Genomic DNA, 22,058 nt, shown 5'->3' with positions numbered 1-22,058 from the left:
ACATTAATCTACTTTCTGTCTGTATAGCTCTGTCTATTCTGGATATTTCATATAATGTATCAGTACTTAATTCCTTTTTTTTTTTTTTTAAGACAGAGTCTGTCTCTGTCACCCAGGCTGGAGGGTGGTGGTGTGACCATCTGCTCACTGCATCTCTGCCTCCCAAGTTCAAGCAATTTGCCTTAGCCTCCCAAGTAGCTGGGAGTATGGGCATGTGCCACCACACCTGGATAATTTTTGTATTTTTAGTAGAGACGGGGTTTCACCATGTTAGCCAGGCTAATCTTGAACTCCTTACCTCAAGTGATCTGCCTGCCTCGGCCTCCCAAAGTGCTAGAATTACAGGCATGAGCCACCACGTCTGGCCTTAATTCCTTTTTATGGTAGAATAATATTCCAGTGTGTGGCTATATCACAGTTTGTAGATCCATTTACTAGTTGGTGGACATTTGGAGTGAAATCTAGACTACATTTTGCCTATAAATTTATAGATAATACACTGTTCATAGCAATATTATCTATAAATTTAGATATGTACATTGTGTATATGCTGTGTACAGAAGATATTATGTGAACATACTCGAGATACAGGCCTCAGAGTGGAATTTCTGAATCTTGGGCATATACCCAAGATATGTGCCTAGGTGTGGAATTTCTGGATCATGTGGTAACTCTATGTTTAATATTTCAAGGATTTTTTTCCTTTTTATTGCTGAGTGCTAATTCATTTGTTTATCCATTTACCAGTTGATGGACATTTGGGTTGTTTCTAGCTTTTGACTATTATGAATCAGCCTGCTATTAACATTTGACATATGTGAACATACACCTTAATTTCTGTTAAGTATAATAAATTTCTATAAGTGGAATTACTGGGTCATATGGTAAATACATATGTTTAACTTTATGACAACTGCCAAATTGTTGCAGTTGTCATAAATAACTGTATCATCTTGCATTCCCATCAGCAATGTATGAAAGTTTGAGTTGCTCCATACTCTCATCAACATCTTATGTTGTTAGTCTTTAATGTTAGCTATTCTAGTGGATGTATAGTGTTTTCATTTGTTGTTGTTTTTTTTAAAATTTATTTTGAGACAGTCTTTGTCCCCCAGGCTGGAGTGCAGTGGAGCGATCTTGGCCACTGCAACCTCCGCCTTCCTGGTCCAAGCAATTCTCCTGCCTCAACCTCCCGAGTAGCTGGGACTACAAGCATGCACCACCGTGCCCAGCTAATTTTGTATTTTGAGTAGAGACAGGGTTTCACCATGTTGACCAGAATGGTCTCGATCTCTTGACCTTGTGATCTGCCTGCCTCAGCCTCCCAAATGTATAGTGTATCACCTGATGCTAATAATACTGAATATCATTTTCTACCTGTTTATTATTTATGTATCTTTCTTTGTGAAGTGTCTTTTGCCCATAATCATTAAATTCAGATCTTTTGCCCATAATCATTAAAATAAAATAATCATTTTTTTTCTTGCTTGGAAAACTACAGTCTTTGTTCAGTACAATTTTGCTTAGTCTGCATCTATCATGGAACGGAATGTAGTTGGAGAAAAACACAACCACCTTAAGTGGTTTCATTTTTAATTCAAGTAGGCCTTTAATACAGCCCAGCAATCATAATGCATTCACTCTTCTCCTTTTCTAGATGACTAGTTGATTCTTTTTCCAGTTTCTTCAAATCTCTGTCACTTCAACCTTCATCTTTTGTTAATACTTTTTTGAGAAAACTGAAGTAGGAGAAAATTCTTATTGCAACCTCTACTTTCCAGCACCTTCCAATATACTGAGCCTTCCCTCCTCTCCGTGTTAGATGAACTGTTCCTGCTCTTCTCTAAGGCCACCTCATCTGCTTGTATACTATGTCTCATCCCATTTTGCCTACTTAAGAAGATTGACCCAGTCATTCTACCCACTCTCTCCTATTATTTTTTTCCTCTATCTACTGGATCATATCCAATATGCTGGCTTTTTCTGTCTTTTAAAAAAATTTCTGGCCTCATGTGGTGGCTCACATCTCTAATCCCAGCACTTCGGGAGGCCAAGGCAGGCGGATCACTTGAGGCCAGGAGTTTGAGACCAGCCTTGCCAACATGGTAAAACCCTGTCTCTACTAAAAATACAAAAATTAGCTGGGCTTGGTGGCGGGTGCCTGTAATCCCAACTACTCAGGAGTCTGAGGAGAATCACTTGAACTGGGGAAGCAGAGGGTGCAGTGAGCCAAGATTGGGAGGCAGAGGCTATAGTGAGCCAAGATCGTGCCACTGCACTCCAGCCTGAGTAACAGAAAAAAAAAAAAAGAAAAAATTTTTTTGGATTCTCTTCTTTACCTTTTCCCCAATCCCACTGTCAAGGTACTGCCTCATTCCTTTTATGTCCTTTATAGAAAAACTCTTTGAAGGAGTTGAAGATTTCAACCATCTCCAATTCCTCTTTTCATTCTTTCTTAGGCCATTCTAACCAGGGTTTCATCCCCACTGCTGTATCAGACTTGCTCTTATTAAAACCTTCAATGTCTTCCACATTGCTAAATCCCATGGTCAGTTCTCCGTTCTCCGTCCTCATTGTACTTGACTTATCAGAAGCTTTTAACACATTTGATTTTTCCTTTCTTTTGAAAATATTTTCTTCACTTGAGTTCCAAGATACTTTTACCACACACGGTCTTCTCCATGGCAATCAATGACAACTCCATCCTTCCATCCTTCCAGTTATTCAAGCCTCAAATCTTGGAGCTATTCTTTATTCTCCTCTTTTTCTTGCAGCCCACATCTAGTTTGTCAGTGCATCCTATTGCCTCAGTGTTCAAAATATATCCTACGTTTAAGTCTAAACATTTTTTCATTTTTGTTTTTGAGACCAGGTCTTACTCTGTTGCCCAGGCTGGAGTGCAGTGGCACCATCATAGCTCACTGTAATCTGGAACTCCTGGGCTCAAGAGATCTTCCCACCTCAGCCTCCTAAGTAGCTAGGACTACAGGCATGGGCCGCCACACCTGGCTAATTTTAAAATTTTTTGTAGAGACAAGGTGTTGCCCAGGCCAGGACTTTTGCCTTCAAGAGATACTCCTTCCCTGGCTTCCCAAATCTCTAAGATTACAAGCACTTTAATTGTATAATACATTGGTATCTTTATAGATCATTCTCATTTACTTTTTTGTGAGTTACTACATTTTTGAAAATACAATAGGCTTTTAGAACCCGCAAATGCTTTTCACTCAAACAATCACGTCACACCATCATCCACTCAGACGTCCACATCACACCACCATCCACTCAGACATCTATGTCATACCACCTCAGCAGCAGCAACAACACATACACACACATCTACTTCTCATTATGTTTAATGCTGCCATCCTGGTTCAAGCCATCATAATCTCTGCTTGCATTATTATAATAACCTGTAAATTAGTCTTCTTACATTCACCCTACAGACCATTCTCAGCATAACAGCCAGAGTGATCCTCTTAAAAAAGTAAATCAGATCATGTTATACCTCTTTTGGCCTCCAAAGTGCTTGGATTACTGGCATGAGCCACCACGCCCCATGTTATACCTCTTTTCAAAACCTGTGATTTGCTCCTCTTCTCTTAGAGTGAAAGCCAATGTTCTTACAGTGGCCTACAAAGATTGACATGATCTTCCCAGCACCCCCCTTACACCTCTGACCTTATCTTGTACTACTCTTCTGTTCCAATCATATTGGCCTGCTTACTATTCCTCAAACAAAAGTAGGCATTCTCTTGTCTCAGGACTTTAGTATGTGCTATTCACTGTTTGGCAACCACAGTCTTCATGGCTGATCTCCTTCAAGTCTCTGCTCAAATACCACCTTTCAGTGAGTCTTCCCTAGCCATCCAATTTAAATTGCAAACACTCCATGCACTCCTAGTCTCCTTTGTGCTACTTATAAACGAAAGGCAAAACCATAGCACTTACTACATTCTAACATACTTACATAATTTACATATTTATTTATTTTAACTATTTTACCACCCTCCTCACAAGAATATAAACTGTACAAAGGCAAGATATTTATCCATTTTGTTCACTGGTATACCTCTAGTACCTAAAGCAGTTCTTAGTACTTTTTAAGGACTCAAATATTTGTTCAATGAATGAATGAAAGAAATCAAGTTAAAAACTGGGACAAAACAGAATGGAGCAAAATCATATTGGGGATAAACAAGGCCAAACTTGCTGTGAATGTGATCTGGCATTTGTTATGTTCTCTTTTGGGTAAACGTTGTTTTTTTTTTTGCCACCTGCAACTGTCTTGATTGAGTTATAGGTTTTTTTGAGACAGGGTCTTGCTCTGTCTCCCAGGCTGGGGTGCAGTGGCATGATCTTGGCTCACTGCAGCCTTCACCTCCCAGGTTCCAGCAGTTCTCCTGCTCAGCCTCCTGCGTAGCTGAGGTTACAGGTGCGTGCCACACGACCATCTAATTTTTGTATTTTTAGTAGAGACGGGGTTTCATGATATTGGCCATGCTGGTCTCGAACTCCTGACCTCAGGTGATCTGCCTACCTTTGTCTCCCAAAGTGCTGGGATGACAGACTTGAGCACTGCACTGGCCAAACATTGTCTTTTGTGTGATATATAGATGAATCTGGCAGGTTTTGGGAAGCAGTGACGAGAACTTCTGTAGGCCTACATGCCTCAGACTTAAAAGCAGGTCAATGTAAACCTAAGGCCTGAAAACATGCAAACTCTTTTTCCTGTCTAACCAAACTCCTGCTTTTTTTAAAAAAATGTTATTTCTGGGAGTGAGTCTATGCTATGTATTCAATTTTAGGTTGTCTCACCAGCGAGGTGGGAAAAAGTTGAAACTTTCCAAATTTTAAAGAGTAAAGTTGGTTTTTGTAAATATGGGTGTATTTCATGATAATTTAAAATGTTTTCTTGAGATAATATGTGTGTGTACAAAAAATACACATATTATCAGTATATAGCTTGCTGAATTTTCATGAACTGAATGTGTCAATATAATTGACACCCATAGCAAAAAGCAGAACCCATCTAACATCTCAGATGCTTCTCTGTGCCCTTTCCAGTTACTAGCTACTCCCCATGGTGACCACTATTCTAACATCTCAAGCCTTGGATGTGTTTTGCCTAATTGTGTTCTCGATATAAATTAAATCATACAGTATAAACATGCTTGTATCTCTTTTTTTGCTCAAAATTTTGTGAGATTTATCTATATTGTTATATATGATCAGAATTTGTTCATTTTCAATGCTATATAAAATTCCATTGTATGAATATACTAGTTTATCCGTTCTGTTGATGAACATTTAGATGGTTTCCAGTTTGAAATTATTATGAGTAGGGATACTATCAACATTCTATTAATGTATTTTGGTGTATGCATTAATTTCTTAGGATACTTTTGTGGGTTTTTTGTTTGTTTTTTTGAGACGGAGTTCTTGCTCTGTTACCAGGCTGGAGTCTAGTGGCACAATCTCAGCTTACTGCAATCTCTGACTCCCTGGTCAAGCAATTCTCCTGCCTCAGCCTCCCGAGTAGCCAGGATTACAGGCACTCACCACCTCACCAGCTAATTTTTGTATTTTTAGTAGAGACAGGGTTTCACCATGTTGGCCAGGATGGTGTTGATCTCCTGACCTTGTGATCCATCTGCCTCAGCCTCCCAAAGTGCTGGGAGGTGTGAGCCACACCTACCCAACCGTTTCTGCAGTTTTTAAAAATCCACAGTCAGTAAAACCGTAAGTGTTCCTCAGCATTGGAGTCAGTATATTTACCACGTATACATTACTCAAATGAGAGCTATAGTTGCAGGCATTACCAAATCCTTCTCTCCTTAGGGATATCACTGGACTTTGTCTGTACTTGGGATTCTTCACATGTATTTTGGTTAAGTATGCATATTCATGTCTTTTATTAGATTGTGAGTGCTTTTTAGTACATGTTTTACTTGCTTGTGTACCCTGACACCTGACACAGTACCTGAAATACATGCAGTAAACTAACTAGTTGAGTGAATGGTGATAGCTGTCACCATTGCCAGTGATTAACAAAGCAAGGCGTTTTATTTATGTGAATCATTTAGCCTAGAGTAAAATCAATTCTTTAGTTTGATATCTCAGTGTCAAAGGATTAGGAATGGGAAGTGATTTCTCTCTGAGTGAAGCCCAGAACTGTGGGCTCAGAACTGAAAGAGCTGTGTGGTTAAAGGGAATTGCTATGGCTTTACAAGCCTCTTGGCAATTTAAAGTGTTAACAGCAGTGATTCCAAGGCATAGTGTGGGGGCCAGATATAAATAGCAGAACACAAGTAGGGTAATGTGCCACTGCCAAGTTACTGCTGGGGGTGTTTATAAAAAGAAAAGCATTCCCTTCTCAGTTCTCACTGTCAACAACATCCCATCCTGAAGACTCGCTTACCACAGCTGAGAGTGGGGGAGTCAGTTTGAGGCCTAGCATCATTTAAACTTCCTCCAAAGGCATAAAAGCCAGGTAAACCTTTTGGCTTCTTTACACTCAGACTAAAGATATGAACAATTTTAAGGAAAATCCTGATCCAAAGCTTGCTTGGTAATATTGCCTTGTGACAGATATCTGTTATCTTATATTCCAAATCTTTTTTGGAAAGAGAGGCTTAACACAAAGGAACATGTTGGTACTATATTTTAGTATTTTTAGTAAAAACAAAACTGCTTTGGAAGAAATATGGGAAATTGAGGCCCAAATGATCTATAAAAGGGAAAACTATCTCCCTTCCCTTGTGCTGTTCATTCTTATTTTTAGAATCCAGAATATGGTGATTGGTAGGATAAAATGGAAGCTTCATTTGAGTTGCAGTGGTGTCACTTTGTTGGAGGTATGTGGAAGGAACTGTAGGTTGACCTGCTGTAGCTTTTAATTGAGTTATTTAATGGCTCTGTGATAACTTCAGCCTTTGAGGGCCTCTTGACCCACTGTTTACCCCTTTCGGAATATAAATACTAGGCTGAATATTAGGCATTCAGCCAATAGTTGTATAATCTTAGAATTGTTGTCTACCCAGTTCCTTCTTATTCTTGTTCCCGCCTTCAGAAAGTTATGCAAGGCATTTATTTTACCCTTGGGCTTCTCTTGATTGTGATATTTGTGGGAAGGGGGCCATCTCTGATAATCCACTGCTTTGTACCACTACTGGCCTCATCATCTCCTTCATCCCACTGAAAAGGGCGTGACTTAATGTGCAAAGAGGATAGAAGAAGGGATAATATGTATGGACATAATCCTGGGTAATTCTTAGAAACTGGGAGCAGGAGACCGTTTTGAGACTGCTGTTTTTTAATCTGATTGTGTTATTCCTGTGCGTGCTGAGGGGAGATTTAGAAATGGGAAGAATATATGACTATGGTGGGAGAGATGACATGTCTGAAGGCGTATGGAAATAGACAGATTTAATCTTGAGCAAATCACTGAAATTCTCAGGAGTTTTTATTTTCTCTTCGGTAGAATGAGGGTGTTAGACCCGTAGATAAAGCCTAATGGCTCTGGAAGCCCATCAGGAATTTATTGATAATCACTTCCTGACCATCATGCTATCCACTTGCATTCTGAATGAAAAAAATATACAGTATCATCCTATACTACTTTCCTAAACCTCTTTTTTGAGTCTACTGAATTGAAATTTCTTTATTTTAATTTAGAAGAGAAAAATGAAGACAGGTCATTTTGAAATAGTCACCATACTGCTGGCAGCCATGATTCTAGTGGACATTTTCCAGGTAATGTTGGGAATGGGAAGCATGTGGTCATTGGAATGGAAATTCTTGATATAACATGACCTGAGACATCTGATGCTGGAAATAAAAGTAGGTAGGATAGGTAAATGAATTTATTATAAGTAGCTCTTTTCATTTTACATATGTGGCACATGTTAACTACAAAAGTTGAAAAACTTAAAATTAAGCAAAAAGAGGAAAGTAAAGATTATTCATAATCCCTCCACTCAGAGAAAATGATTCCCAATCTGTTGGTGTATACAGCCTTCTTGGCTTTTTTCTATGTGTACACTGTTTTTAATTTACAAAAATGGGTTTGCACTGTACATAGTATTTTTTTCTTTGCTTTTTAAGTTAATACTATGCTACATGTCTCTCCATGTCATCAGATGTTGTGAAAATGTTTTTCTCCAAATAAAATAATGCTGCATTGTTTGATTACATGTTTTTAAATTAATGACCATTTTCTCACATTTTTTTTTCTGGAAGAACGTTTATGATTGTATTTGCAATTGACCCTTTAAACATCCTGTAACATATTTTTGTGTAAATAATAATATTTCACTTGATTTCCCCCCCACATTGTTAGCTATCACATTACTTCTGAATATTTGTGCACCATTTTAAATGTCTTCTTTAAAATATCTTAAATTCTTAAGATGTTACCCATTTTTAAATTTAATATTCTAATCCATTGTCTGTAGAATCATTGTGTATTCTGTTGCCTGTATCACATTTTTTATTGACATATAATTTACATACAATAAAAATTCACCACTTTAAGTTGTATATTTCAGAGGTTTTAGTATATTCATTATGTTCTGCGACCAACACCATTATCTGATAGGAGAAAATTTCCATCAACCCAAAAAGAATCCCTTACCTCCTAGCAGCCAGACCCAATTTTCTCTTTCCTCCATTGCCTGGCCACCACTATTTACTTTCTGTGTCTATGGATTTGCCTCTTCTGGATAGTTCACCTGAATGGCATCATATAATATGTGACCTTTTGTGTCTGGCTTCTTTCACTTAAGATAATGTTTTCAAGATTTCTATCAATACTTCATTCCTTCTTATAGCTGAGTCATATTCTATTTTATGGCTGTACTGCATTTTTATCCATTTATCAGCTGACATTTGGGTCATTTCCACTTTACAGCTATTCTGAATAGTGTTGCTGTCAACATTTATGTACAAGTTTTTGTGTGAACATATGTCTTATTTTTCTTTTTAAAAAATTTTCTAATCATATAATCTGTATGTATTGAGATAATACAAACACTATTTGGCTAGCATTACAGAGTAAAGTTTACTTATATATATAGGAAATATATATGTAAAAATGAATTTGGGAGGTTATGATTTATGATACATGATAACGGAATTACCTATTGTGAACATATGTTTCACTTCTCTTGCGTATATACCTAGGAATGAAATTGCTGGGTCATATGGTAATTTTGTGTTAACTTTTTGAGGAACTGCCAAACTTTCTCACACTAGCTGCATGGTATTACAATCCCACCAGCAATATATTAGGGTTCTAATATCTCTGCATCCTTGTGTTACATGCTACTTGGTTTTTCATCATTTATAGCCATCCTAGAGGATATGAAGTGCTATTTCATTGTGGCTTTGATTTGGTTTTCAATATACTCTTGCAATATACTTTAAATGTTTTTGTTCTATAATTGTTTCATGATTCGTTTAGCCAATTTCTCTCCTTGACATTTAGGTCATTTCCATATTTTTGTAAGAAATTTTTGGTAATTGAATTTCATCAGTATTGGATTTTTTTCTCAGTGGATGTATCAGAGGAATATAATCAGCTTGTTCACCTAGTCTTTTGTATCTGTTTTTAAGTATCTGTTCAGTTGTCCCTAAATAGTGGTGGCATTAATGAACTCTGTTACTGCTCGAGGCACACACCGTACAAAATACACAATCAGCTGAGCTGTCTGGCCAGAAAGACTTGTTGTCTAAAATTAGATATTTGGAGACTTGTTAGAGGCATAGGGAAAAAAACAGGAACATAGTAGATCAACTCTCATATAATGTAGGGAATGTGGGAGGTATTTTCAGGGTTTGATGTCTTACACTGTGTTGAAGTCTTGAAGAGAAATCAGCCATTGGTGCCCAAGCTGCACTCTGGTACATTCTGTGCTGTAGAGGAAAGTGCATTTCTTGGCTATGAGATGGCAGTGATTTGATCTCCTGAAGCTTAAATTCCTGTGGCAAGAAACTGACCTACAAACCCAGGAGTACAGGGGTCTCAGTGACTTCCATGGCAGAATTCTGTGTGGCTAGTAATCAAGACAGTTTTTGAAGCTGGCACAGTTCCCTCATTTGTAAAATGGTGTTAACAATTGTCTTTTCAACCTTTTATAATGGTTGTTATGAAGACAGAATTACATTCTTCTTCAAGTGCTACATAAATGTTTATGGTCTTCATCATTGGAAAATTCTCATTCTTTAGAGGCAACAGAACAGTTTGGTTAAGAGGACAAGACTCTGGAATTAGACTGCCTGAGTTCAAATTCCAGTTCCGTGTAAGTCTCAATCTCTTAGTTTCCTCATCTTTGAAAAAAGAAAAGGGGGCTAATAGTAGTACCTACCTTAAAGGTTGCTGAACACTTAGTGCCTGGCGTATAGAAAGAACTCTGGAGATGTTCGTTAAGCTTAGTGAGTGGCCACAGTGTGTCTGAGAAGGAGATATGTAGGAAAAGTTCGCAAATGAATAGATGGTTTTAAAAGAAAAGTTCGTTGTGGTTGTAAGATTATAAGTTTTATCTTAGTCATGTTACCTTTGAAGGGTCTTTGAACATTCAAGTGGAGGTGTTAAATAAGCAAATAAATTTTATATATAGGACTGGCACTTACAGGATAGGTCATATATATTTGGAAAATAATTGAAACTGTAAGCATGCATATAATTGCCTGGGGAGCATTGAGTTGATAGTTAGAAAATACATAGCTTTGAGAAACTCCAACATTTAGTGGCTAACTGGAATATGTTGTGTCTACAAAAGAGTGTAAGAAGAAATTCCCCCTTAAGTGAGAGCTGTTCAGGTGGAGAAATCGGTGGAAAGCCATAACGGGGTGAGGGTTGAGATATTAGTGAGAAATTAAGTGGAGATGGAAAAGATAGACATCTCTTTCAAGATGTTTGTCTGTGAGGGAGAGAACAGAGACAGGGGAAAGGATATAGCTAGAGCAGGATATGGAAGCAAGTTTTGTTTCTGCTTTTACAAGTTAGTATCTGTCTCTCTTGCTCTCTCTCTGTCACACGCACACACACACACACACACACACAGAGTGAGAGTGAGAGTTTTTAAGAATCATTCACACAGAATCTGTAACTTTTTAAAAAAATCTGTAACTTTAGCAGCTTCTGGCTAAATGTGTCTATAAAGTCTCCAACTGAGGTCCCTAAGCAGACTTGTGTAACTATGCAACATTCAAATATAGAATAATGGAAAAAGAGGCATTATCCTTTTATTTGTAGATATCCATAAATAATATTCCTGGGGAGATTTGATCATCTTAGTTTTTAATCCATAAGCCCAGAGTACAGGGTTCTAATTTAGTTCACTTGAATATTTTGTCTGGTTCTATGCTAGGTGCTTGGGATTCAAAAATAAATACAATACAGATCCTACCCTTAAGGAACTAACAGTATAATACATATATTCCTAGCATGAAGTAATATAAAATAGTTACATCACACTGGAGAAAGGCCTTATGAAAAAATAATAATCACCATATGTTAAAGACACTTGATATTTGCCAGGCATGGGGCAAAGGGCTTTGCATATATTCATTATGTAATTTAATTCTCACAGCCATCCCGCGGCTAAAATATTATTCCCTCCACTTCATCCTCATTTTTTTAATGGAAAACTTGGGGATTAGAAATGTCAAGGAACTTCCATACATAGTAACAAATGGGATTTGAACTCAGATCTGCCTGGCTGCAAAGTACTGTTAATTACATTATACCACCCTGCTTCTTATGGTATGTGAACATATGTATATGTATAATTTAGTTGTATGTGGAATTATGCCTCTTTAGTTGTATGTGATTGAAATACAATTCAAACTAGCTTAAGCAAACAGGGAATTTATTGATTCTTACAACTGGCAAGGAACAGTCTTCAGGTACAGTTAGGCCCAGTGTCTCTGGTATGTTTTCAGTGCCTCATCTCTACCTCTCAGCTCAGCAAGCCTTATTTGTTGCTTTATTTTCAGACAGAATTCTCCATGGCACTAAAAGTAACTGTTGGAAACTCTAGGTCAATATTATCCTTAGAGCTTACAGCTTTAGAGAGAGAAATACATTTTTTTCCTCTGGGAGTTCTGATTGCTAGGCTTAGATCTGCTTATCCAGGAAGTGCAAAATCAGTTCTACCCAAGCCATATGGACAAGGGAGGTGGCAACCCTAAAGGAAAAGGAGTAGTATTTGTCATTATGTGTTATAGATCATGAATAATACTTTCCATGTGATGCTTCAAATTCCCAACAGTCTTGAAGGGTTGAGGAAATCTAGCTAAGAATATTGTTCAAAGCCAGGACTGCCACCCAATTCTTTAGCTTCACATTCATTGTTCTTTGCTCTGTGCTATAATGTCCAGATAAATGAGCCACAGGCACAGTCCCACCCATACCTCTCACCCATGACATTTACTCTTTCACACAAATAGGTCACAGCTAAAAAGTAATCAGTAGCAATGGAATATACTTCCTACATTAAAAAAATACTCAAAGTTGGTTATAAGTAAGGAGAGAATTTTGGCAAGGGATGAGAAGGTGGGTAATAATGTAAGAGAAAATGATAGTAATTAAATATCTTATTTCAAAAGTATTAATTTCTTTTTCCTTTGAAGGTGAAGGCTGAAGTGTTAGACATGGCAGATAATGCATTTGATGATGAATATCTGAAATGTACTGACAGGATGGAAATTAAATACGTTCCCCAACTACTAAAGGAGGAAAAAGCAAGCCACCAGCAATTGGATACTGTGTGGGAAAACGCAAAAGCCAAATGGGAAGCCCGAAAGACTCAAATTTTTCTCCCTGTGAATTTTAAGGATAACCATGGAATAGCCCTGCTGGCATATATTTCCGAAGCTCAAGAGCAAACTCCCTTCTACCATCTGTTCAACGAAGCTGTGAAGATGGCTGGCCAATCTCGAGAAGATTATATCTATGGCTTCCAGTTCAAAGCTTTTCACTTTTACCTGACAAGAGCCCTGCAGTTGCTGAGAAGACCTTGTAAGGCCAGTTACAAAAATGTGGTGTATAGAACAAGCCAGGGCACTTCATTTACATTTGGAGGGCTAAACCAAGCCAGGTTTGGCCATTTCACCTTGGCATATTCAGCCAAACCTCAAGCTGCCAATGACCAGCAAACTGTGTTGTCCATCTACACATGCCTTGGAGTTGACATTGAAATTTTTCTTGATAAAGAAAGTGAAAGAATTACTTTAATACCTCTAAATGAGGTTTTTCAAGTGTCACAGGAAGGGGATGGCAATGACCTCATCCTTCAAAGCACAAACAAGACCTGCAGCCATTATGAGTGTGCATTTTTAGGTGGTAAGTGTCTGCTCTGTCTGTGCTTGTCTGGGAGGGAAGGAATGGGATTCTTAGGCTGGGAAAGGTCAGTGAAGGAGAGTGAGAAGTGTTTGAAAGGTGAAATGACATTTGTCAGTTTCTGATCTAGCTCCTTTCATACTGTCTCTTTACCCATAATTTAATTGTATGAAAATCACAGATTTGTAGAATTACTAAAAGTTAAAAAGAAAAGTACTATAAGGCTAAACCAAGCCGGGTTTGGCCATTTCACCTTGGCATATTCAGCCAAACCTCAAGCTGCCAATGACCAGCAAACTGTGTTTTGGTTCTTAACCAAAGGCAGTTTTGCCTTGCAGAGTCATTTGGCAATGGTCAAAAGTATTTTTGGTTGTCACAATTGGGGAAAAGACACATCTAATGGGTGGAGGACAGAAACACTGATAAACAGTGCACAGGACAGCTCCACACAGCAAAGAATTACATGGCCCAAAATGTTGGGAGTGCTGATGTTGAGAGACCCTACTGTAAGGTTTACAATAAAAAATAATGCAGCCTGGGCAACATAGGGAGACCCCCATCTCTACAAAAATAAAAATAAATTAAAAACTAGCCAGGCATGGTGGCACATGCCTGTGGTCAGCTACATGGGAGGCTGAAATGGGAGGATTGCTTGAGCCCAGGAGGTTGAGGCTGTGACACACCACTGCACTCCAGCCTTGGCGACAGAGTAAGACCCTGTCTCAAAAAAGAAGAAAAAGAAAAATAGCAGTCGCCAGCCCTGCCTCTCCCCAATTTCCACTCCTCAGTGGCATCCAGTTTTATTTCTTTTAGCTATTTTTTTCAGGTGCTTACTGTCATGTTTCCAAGTAAATAGAATGCTTCAACTTGTTATTTCTTGGTTTCTAAATCTTTAGACATCATGTATTGCCTTCCCACTATAGCGAATGCGTATTTAACCCTCATCTACCATGTGTTAGTGATGAATTTTTGTGTTCAGTTGTAAGTAACAGAAAACCCGACTGACAGCTTTCATTTAATAAGTCTTAGAGGTAGGCTGTTGAGAGTCAGCTCAGTGGCTCTTCTGTGTCATCAGTCACTCATGCTCTTTCTTTCTATTCCACCATCCTTAGCATATTTTGTTTGTTGATTCATGTTTGCACTTGTGACTGTTGCAGCTCTAGGCATCAATTCATGTCTAAGACAAAAAGAAAGGAAAGGGATGACAGCCAGATCTACTTGTTCAATAAGGAAAGTAAAAGCTTTTCCAGAAACACTTACTAGACTTCTGATTACAGATCATTGACTTGAACAGATTTTTAGTCACCCATAGCTACCAGAGAAGTTTGGAAAGGGAGTAATTAGCCTTTCTCCAGTCAAGGGAATATAGTGTGTGTGTGTGTGTGTGTGTGTGTGTGTGTGTGTGTGTGTGGCGGGGGGTGCGTGTGGAGACAAAGGAAAAGGGAATTTGAAATGGCTGTTGGATCAGTAAACCAGAAGTTTCTGAAAACCACCACCCTCTTTCCCACTGAAAGTCCATTTCCCCCTTCCCATTCTCCCAGCATAGTAAAGACAGGGCATAGCTGAGTTAGAGTTGTTTTTCTGTGCTTAAATCCCTCTTTTACCCCAGGGTTATTGAATGATTTTTTTGTTTGTTAGTTTTTTTTATATTCAATCAGTAATTCACCTCAAAATACTTTGACAGAAATACAAATTTCCTCTTTCCCCTGAATAATGCCCTCATCATACTGCTCCATGATATGCTCTTTAGGCCTGCTGAATGTCCTGAAATCTCTCCTCACTACCATTCTGAGATGTTGCTTCTTTCCCATGAGAGATCTTCTGTTTCTTGGATTTGCAGCTCTTTCTTGGATTACTCCTTTGTTTGGTGTGGTTGGGGATGAGGGTTCTGCAGAAGTTTCTGAGAAATGGTCCATTAAAGAAAATGTTCTAAGTTTCTGCATGTCTGAGAGATCTGCTTTTAAGCTCAAGTAACAGTTTATATAGATTTGCATTTCTATTTTAGAAACTGTTTTTTTCTTGGAATTTTGAAGATATTCCTCCAATGACTTCTAGGTTCTGTAGATGTTGTTGAAAGGTGTGAAGCCATTCTGATTACTAAAACTTTGAATGAGACTTTAAAAAAAAGAAACCTAGAAGGTATTAGATTGTTTTTTTTTTATTCTACCCTTCTGAAATTTTATGGTGTTGTGCCTTACTGTGTGTGAGTAAAGGGTTAGTAAACCCTTTTTCCTGTCTCCTGTGAAAATGGCCTCCTGGTGATCTTCCAGCACTCTTTCTCTGTAATCTGCTAAAGGTGGAATGACAGCTGTGTGACCTTACAGCATTGCCCGTGGTAAACATAACCCTTGATTGGTAAAGTGCATCTGAGCTGGGAGGATTGTGAATACTTGAGGAGAGGCCATAGCTTTGGGTTTTCCTGAATGTGGTATGACATACCCAGGTGTTCTCCTTGTTGAATCCTGGAAGGAGAGCAGTACTCTTGTACCAATCCTGCATAGGTTCAAAAGATTGTATTTTATATGTGGCATGAGGCTACACGCCACAGTATGATGAGGGAATTATCATGAGGCTACACGCCGCAGTATGATGGGGGAGTTATCATGAGGCTACACGCCGCAGTATGATGGGGGAGTTATCCATGAGGCTACACGCCGCAGTATGATGGGGGAGTTATCCATGAGGCTACACGCCGCAGTATGATGGGGGAGTTATCCATGAGGCTACACGCCGCAGTATGATGGGGGAGTTATCCATGAGGCTACACGCCGCAGTATGATGGGGGAGTTATCCATGAGGCTACACGCCGCAGTATGATGGGGGAGTTATCCATGAGGCTACACGCCGCAGTATGATGGGGGAGTTATCCATGAGGCTACACGCCGCAGTATGATGGGGGAGTTATCCATGAGGCTACACGCCGCAGTATGATGGGGGAGTTATCCATGAGGCTACACGCCGCAGTATGATGGGGGAGTTATCCATGAGGCTACACGCCGCAGTATGATGGGGGAGTTATCCATGAGGCTACACGCCGCAGTATGATGGGGGAGTTATCCATGAGGCTACACGCCGCAGTATGATGGGGGAGTTATCCATGAGGCTACACGCCGCAGTATGATGGGGGAGTTATCCATGAGGCTACACGCCGCAGTATGATGGGGGAGTTATCCATGAGGCTACACGCCGCAGTATGATGGGGGAGTTATCCATGAGGCTACACGCCGCAGTATGATGGGGGAGTTATCCATGAGGCTACACGCCGCAGTATGATGGGGGAGTTATCCATGAGGCTACACGCCGCAGTATGATGGGGGAGTTATCCATGAGGCTACACGCCGCAGTATGATGGGGGAGTTATCCATGAGGCTACACGCCGCAGTATGATGGGGGAGTTATCCATGAGGCTACACGCCGCAGTATGATGGGGGAGTTATCCATGAGGCTACACGCCGCAGTATGATGGGGGAGTTATCCATGAGGCTACACGCCGCAGTATGATGGGGGAGTTATCCATGAGGCTACACGCCGCAGTATGATGGGGGAGTTATCCATGAGGCTACACGCCGCAGTATGATGGGGGAGTTATCCATGAGGCTACACGCCGCAGTATGATGGGGGAGTTATCCATGAGGCTACACGCCGCAGTATGATGGGGGAGTTATCCATGAGGCTACACGCCGCAGTATGATGGGGGAGTTATCCATGAGGCTACACGCCGCAGTATGATGGGGGAATTATCCATGAGGCTACACGCCACAGTATGATGGGGGAATTATCCATGAGGCTACACGCCACAGTATGATGAGGGAATTATCCATGAGGCTACACGCCACAGTATGATGGGGGCATTATCCAAGGGAAAGCTAAAGAGGCCCCTACACCCACTTGTGTAATCTTGTTTCCTTGAAACTAGAGCTATAATTTGGAGGCAAAATAACAGCCCTGGACTCCTGTGAAGACTTGCATTGAAGGAACACATCTGAAGCTGCTCTGCTTCTAGACAGTATGCTTTATTCACTGCCATAGACTCTTCTACAAACTGAGTAAACTGGTGAGAGGTTGGCCTTTTTGGCTCTTGCAAGTATGATTGCCTAACTGAACCAAAAACCATCGCTGCTGGGTCAAGTAGAGTAATGCATGCTGTAGGCCTCAAAGGGGGATAGACTTTTAGACCTTGACTCAGTGTAGCCAAGGTACTATGAGATGAAAAGGCTGGGCGGTAGGAAAGTGTTAATGAGACATTGATGCCTGGGTGGGGGCGGATCCACTTATGATTGGATGGCAGAAGCTGTGTGGATTGAGGTGCCTAGGGTAAAAATTTTAAGGAAGTCCTCACTCTTAGGGCTGTACCTGGACTTGTGTATTCCTGAGAGTGCCTCCTTAAATTTTCTCTAGGCACCTTATTTGCCTCATCCTAGTCTTGGATCTGAGTTGCCCCTGAGAAGGGCGATTCTAGAAGGAGCAGATGAAAGTTGGAATGAGAAAATTTGTGTTGAAAGGAAAAGTGCTTATTAAAAAGACAGAGGGAAAAAGATGAGATAAGAAATGCTAGCTCAGGTTTGGGGAAAAGGGAACCCTAGAATACTGTTGAATAGGAAAGTAGATTGGTGCACACATTATGGAAAACAGAAATTTGTACATAGAAATTAAATATAGAACTACCGGCCCGGTGTGGTGGCTCATGCCTATAATCCCAGGATTTTCGGAGGCCAAGGCAGGCAGATCACCTGAGTTCAGGAGTTCGAGACCAGACTGGCCAACATGGTGAAACACCGTCTCTAATAAAAATACAAAAATTAGCTGGGTACAGTGGCACGCGCCTGTAGTCCCAGCTACTCAGGAGACTGAGGCAGCAGAATCACTTGAACCCAGGAGGTGGAGGTTGCAGTGAGGCACGACCACGCCACTGCACTCCAGCGTGGCTGGGCAAAAGCCAAACTTTGTCTCAAAAAGGAAAAAAAAAATAGAACTACCATATGACCCAGTAATCCCTCTCTTGGGTATACATCCCAAACAGTTGGAATCACCACCTCATAAAGATACTGCACCGCCATGTTCACTGTAGCATTATTCGTGGTAACCAAGATTTAGAAACAACCTAAATGTCCACTAACAGACAAAGGGTATATGTGGTAAACTTATAATAGGATATTACTCAGCCTTAAAAAAAGAGTGATTCTGCCATTTGCCACAACATGGATAGACCTGGAGGACATTATTCTAAGTGAAGTAAGCCAGACACAGAAAGCTACTGCATGATTTCACTTACATGAGATCAAAAACAAAAGAGAGAATGAAATAGTAGTTACTACAGGTGTGGGGAAGGAAATGAAGAGATGTAGATCAAAGGATACAAAATTGCAGACATGGAGAATGAACAAGTTTAGAGATCTGATGTGTAACATGAGGACTAAAGTCAATAAAATTATACTTAAATAACCATTTTAGCTGCTCTTGTTACACATACAAAAATAACTGAGATGACAACTATGATAATTTGCTTCACTACAGTAACCATTTTACTATCCATATGTATTTCATGATATCATGTAAACCTTAAATATATACAATAAAATTCATTTTTTAAAAAGCAAAAGTGCTCATTCTTACCAACCATACATTGGACCTGACCCAAAACCAAGCCAGCTGGGGCCAGTTCATACGAGCTTGTGGGAACTGATTGTGAGTATGTAGATCTTCTTCCCTGTTCCTTTTACAAGACAGTAGCTTGAAATTATTAGAGCTTTACCATGGAAATGAGAAAACACTACAAACCAGGGTCTCCCTCCCGCCCTACACTAATCTTGTGAAACTTTACCAGCATAGCACAGCCAAAAACCTGGTTGCAGCTGGGCTGACAGAAATGATACCGCTTTTGGTGCTTTTGATGCCTTTGGGCAGATGCCATTTGTGGAACCCTTGGTTATATCAAAGCCCTGGCTGTAGTGGCTTCAAGCTAAATTTAGCACAGGGATCTGGTTGATGGGCTGAGGTGCACAATGGAGCCCACAGACTCCATGTTTGTGAGTGGGATTATGATAGAACCAAAGAGATCCTATTGGATTGATTCTGAAAGCACTCGAGTTCAGACCCGCATGGAGAAGTGCAGGTCATTGTGGAGGTGCACATGTATCATATGTTTAGGGAGTTCTGACAAAGTCAGCCATTGTACTTGAGTGTGTTGATTTAACCCTGGGCTGGAGTCCTCTGCTGCCATCTAGAGATAATTAATGGGAAGGCAGGATCAAAAACTCCCCTGGAGTGACCTTTAAAGACAGGCAGTTTGAAACAGTGTGAAGAACAATGGCCAAGTGTTTTAAGAGCCCTAGCTAAGGAGGATGTAGTCAAAATCTTGTTCCATTGTAACTAGATATAACTGAGCCTCTGGATTTTAGAAAGTCAGTATTTCTAAAAGGGGTAAAAAAAAATTTACTGTATTAAGTTTAGTGTACTAACCGTAGTCCCACAATAATGTTTTAAACTTGGCTATGATTTCCAAGATAAAAATATATCATGAGTTTTTCAAAAACTAGTTAGCTGAAAACTTTGTTCATTAGGAAGTGGAGAGAATATCAGTATCTCTTTAGCTAATATAGTTCCAGGTGGTCATAGGCATTAATCTTATTATTAATCCAAGCTGATGTGAGTGAACTCTGAGAAAAAAGAGTAACAGAAACCCTTCTCCTTCCTTGATAGAAAATTAGCCTAGGTTAACTATCTTTGATGCTAATTTTCTAGAAAAATATGGTAAAGTTGAAATGTTAGCTGTATAATCAAGCTATATCCATTATCATGAAAAATTACTCCACTGGGACTGGGTGCAGTGGTGTGTGCCTGTAGACCCAACTACAGGAAAGGCTGAGGCAGGAGGATCTCTTGATCCCAGGAATTCAGCTGCAGCCTGGGCAACATAGTGAGACATGCATCTCTTAAAAAAAATTACTCCTTTAGAAAGTTATACCTCGATTGGGAGGACGGTGAATGAATTATAAATACCTGGAGGGAAGCCATGGTTTTGGGACTCCTTGCACCCTACAGTGCAAATATATCAGGTTTATAGAAATAAAACTTATAAGCAAAGAGATAGAACATGTATCATCCCCTGAACTCTTTTTTTTTTTTTTAACTGAACAGAGTAGGCGGAGATTATCTGGCATTTTGGTCAGTGTTTTCATAGAGAAAGGCCAGCTTGTATAATGCTCTACGTATTTATAGAGTAAGAGGGCCAGGGGATATTGTTGCCTGGTTGGAAAGTAGCCTTGTTAGAAAGGAGGAGCCTCTAGAGGGGTGGCTAGTAGTAGTATTTTGTACAGTTTGCTGAGACCTGTTGAGCCAGCTCTCTGCTAACCCATCAAAAGGAGGAAAGAAGGTGAGCCTACAAGGCTATCTGGGTTTATTTGTTATAAATTTACTCCAGCCCTTGTGCACTCCTTAAATGTTAAGTATCTCCTTTGGTTCTGATTGACACGTTTCTTTATCATTACCTGGGAGTAGCATAGTTTCTGTACCGGTGTCTGGGATTGTCTAGGATTGAGACACCAATAAGATCCTCGTTGCCAGGCCCAATAGGAAGTGACATATCCAACACCATGAGAAATTAGTTTTTCTGAACAGTGGCTGAAGTGTCTCTGAATGCTATAGCAAAGTCACTGGGCTGCCAAAGAATGTTTTTAAATTTCACAACAGACACTGCCATACTTGATATTTGTCAGACACTGTGTGAACTTCTGGCTTGCGGTGGAACTCAGTTTAAAGTTACATGTTATATCATAGTACATGCTGTTTGATGGCATCATAAATTTGCAAAGCTGAATCTTTAGCAGTTGTAATTAAACCAAGTATATGTGAAAATCAATATGGTATTTATCAATATGACAGATCAATAAGTATTTATATCTTAACACCTTAGTAAACATTTGAAAAAATAGCACATACTTTTAAAAAGCACTGTTATTTTATTCTTAACCACAATTACTTGCTAATGGTATGTGTGTGCTTTTTTGGACATTCACAGCTTCTCAGACCTTGGAATCAGATTAGGCACTATCTCATTTCCTGTTCCACACTGATTGTCACATATGTTTGTTTTTTGTCACAACAATCGCTAAAAAGACCTAGCTTTGCAAATGATATGGTTTGGATCTGTGTCCCCTCCCAAATCTCATGTCAATTGTAATCCCCAATGTAGGAGGTGGGGCCTGGAAGGAGTTGATTGTATCATGGGGGCAGTTTCTAATTATTTAGCACCATCCCTCTTGTGCTGTTCTCATGATAGAGTTCTCACAACATCTGGTTGTTTAAAAGTGTGTAGCACCTTCCACCTGTTCCTCTTCCTTCTGCTCTGGCCATATATGATGAGCCTTCTTCCCCTTCGCCTTTTGCCATGATTATAAGTTTCCTGAGGCCTCCCCCACCATGCTTCCTATACAGTTTGCAGAACCATGAGCCAATCAAACCTCTTTTCTTTATAAATTACCCAGTCTCAGATATGTCTTTATAGCAGAGGGAAAACAGACTAATACAGCAAATATATGTCATCAGACAGTGTGTAACATGATGTAACGTGTAATGCTGAAACTGAGTTCTACCTCAAGCTAGTAGTTCACACAGTGTCTGACAGATATCAAGCATGGCTGCGTTTTTATTGAAATTTAAAAATATTCTTTGGTGGCTGGCCACAGTGGCTCATGTCTATAATCTCAGCACTTTG

The 22,058-nt window shown here is 39.7% G+C and overlaps 1 protein-coding gene across 24 annotated transcripts in view; it reads left to right on the top strand.

Annotated features, from left to right (window-relative positions):
• ART3 (ADP-ribosyltransferase 3 (inactive)) overlaps positions 1-22,058 on the top strand; it is a 111,656-nt gene that overhangs the window by 59,367 nt on the left and 30,231 nt on the right. For 15 of the 24 annotated variants that reach the window (XR_013533071.1, XR_013533070.1, XM_078367059.1 and 12 more), the window contains 2 exons: positions 7,678-7,755; positions 12,637-13,348. Coding sequence is in view for 22 of the 24 variants with exons in the window: in XM_035293513.3 (XP_035149404.1) it covers positions 7,678-7,755; positions 12,637-13,348 (790 nt within the window). In the remaining 2 variants the exon portion in view is untranslated. Of the gene's footprint in view, positions 1-6,382; positions 6,494-7,677; positions 7,756-10,228; positions 10,302-12,636; positions 13,349-22,058 lie in introns of those variants that run through there. The other 9 variants (XM_078367058.1, XM_078367056.1, XM_078367052.1 and 6 more) reach the window with 3 other exon arrangements.

This window comes from Callithrix jacchus, chromosome 3 (assembly GCF_049354715.1).
Source record: "Callithrix jacchus isolate 240 chromosome 3, calJac240_pri, whole genome shotgun sequence".
Classification (NCBI taxonomy): domain Eukaryota; kingdom Metazoa; phylum Chordata; class Mammalia; order Primates; family Cebidae; genus Callithrix; species Callithrix jacchus.
This window is presented reverse-complemented; position numbering and strand designations above follow the sequence as displayed.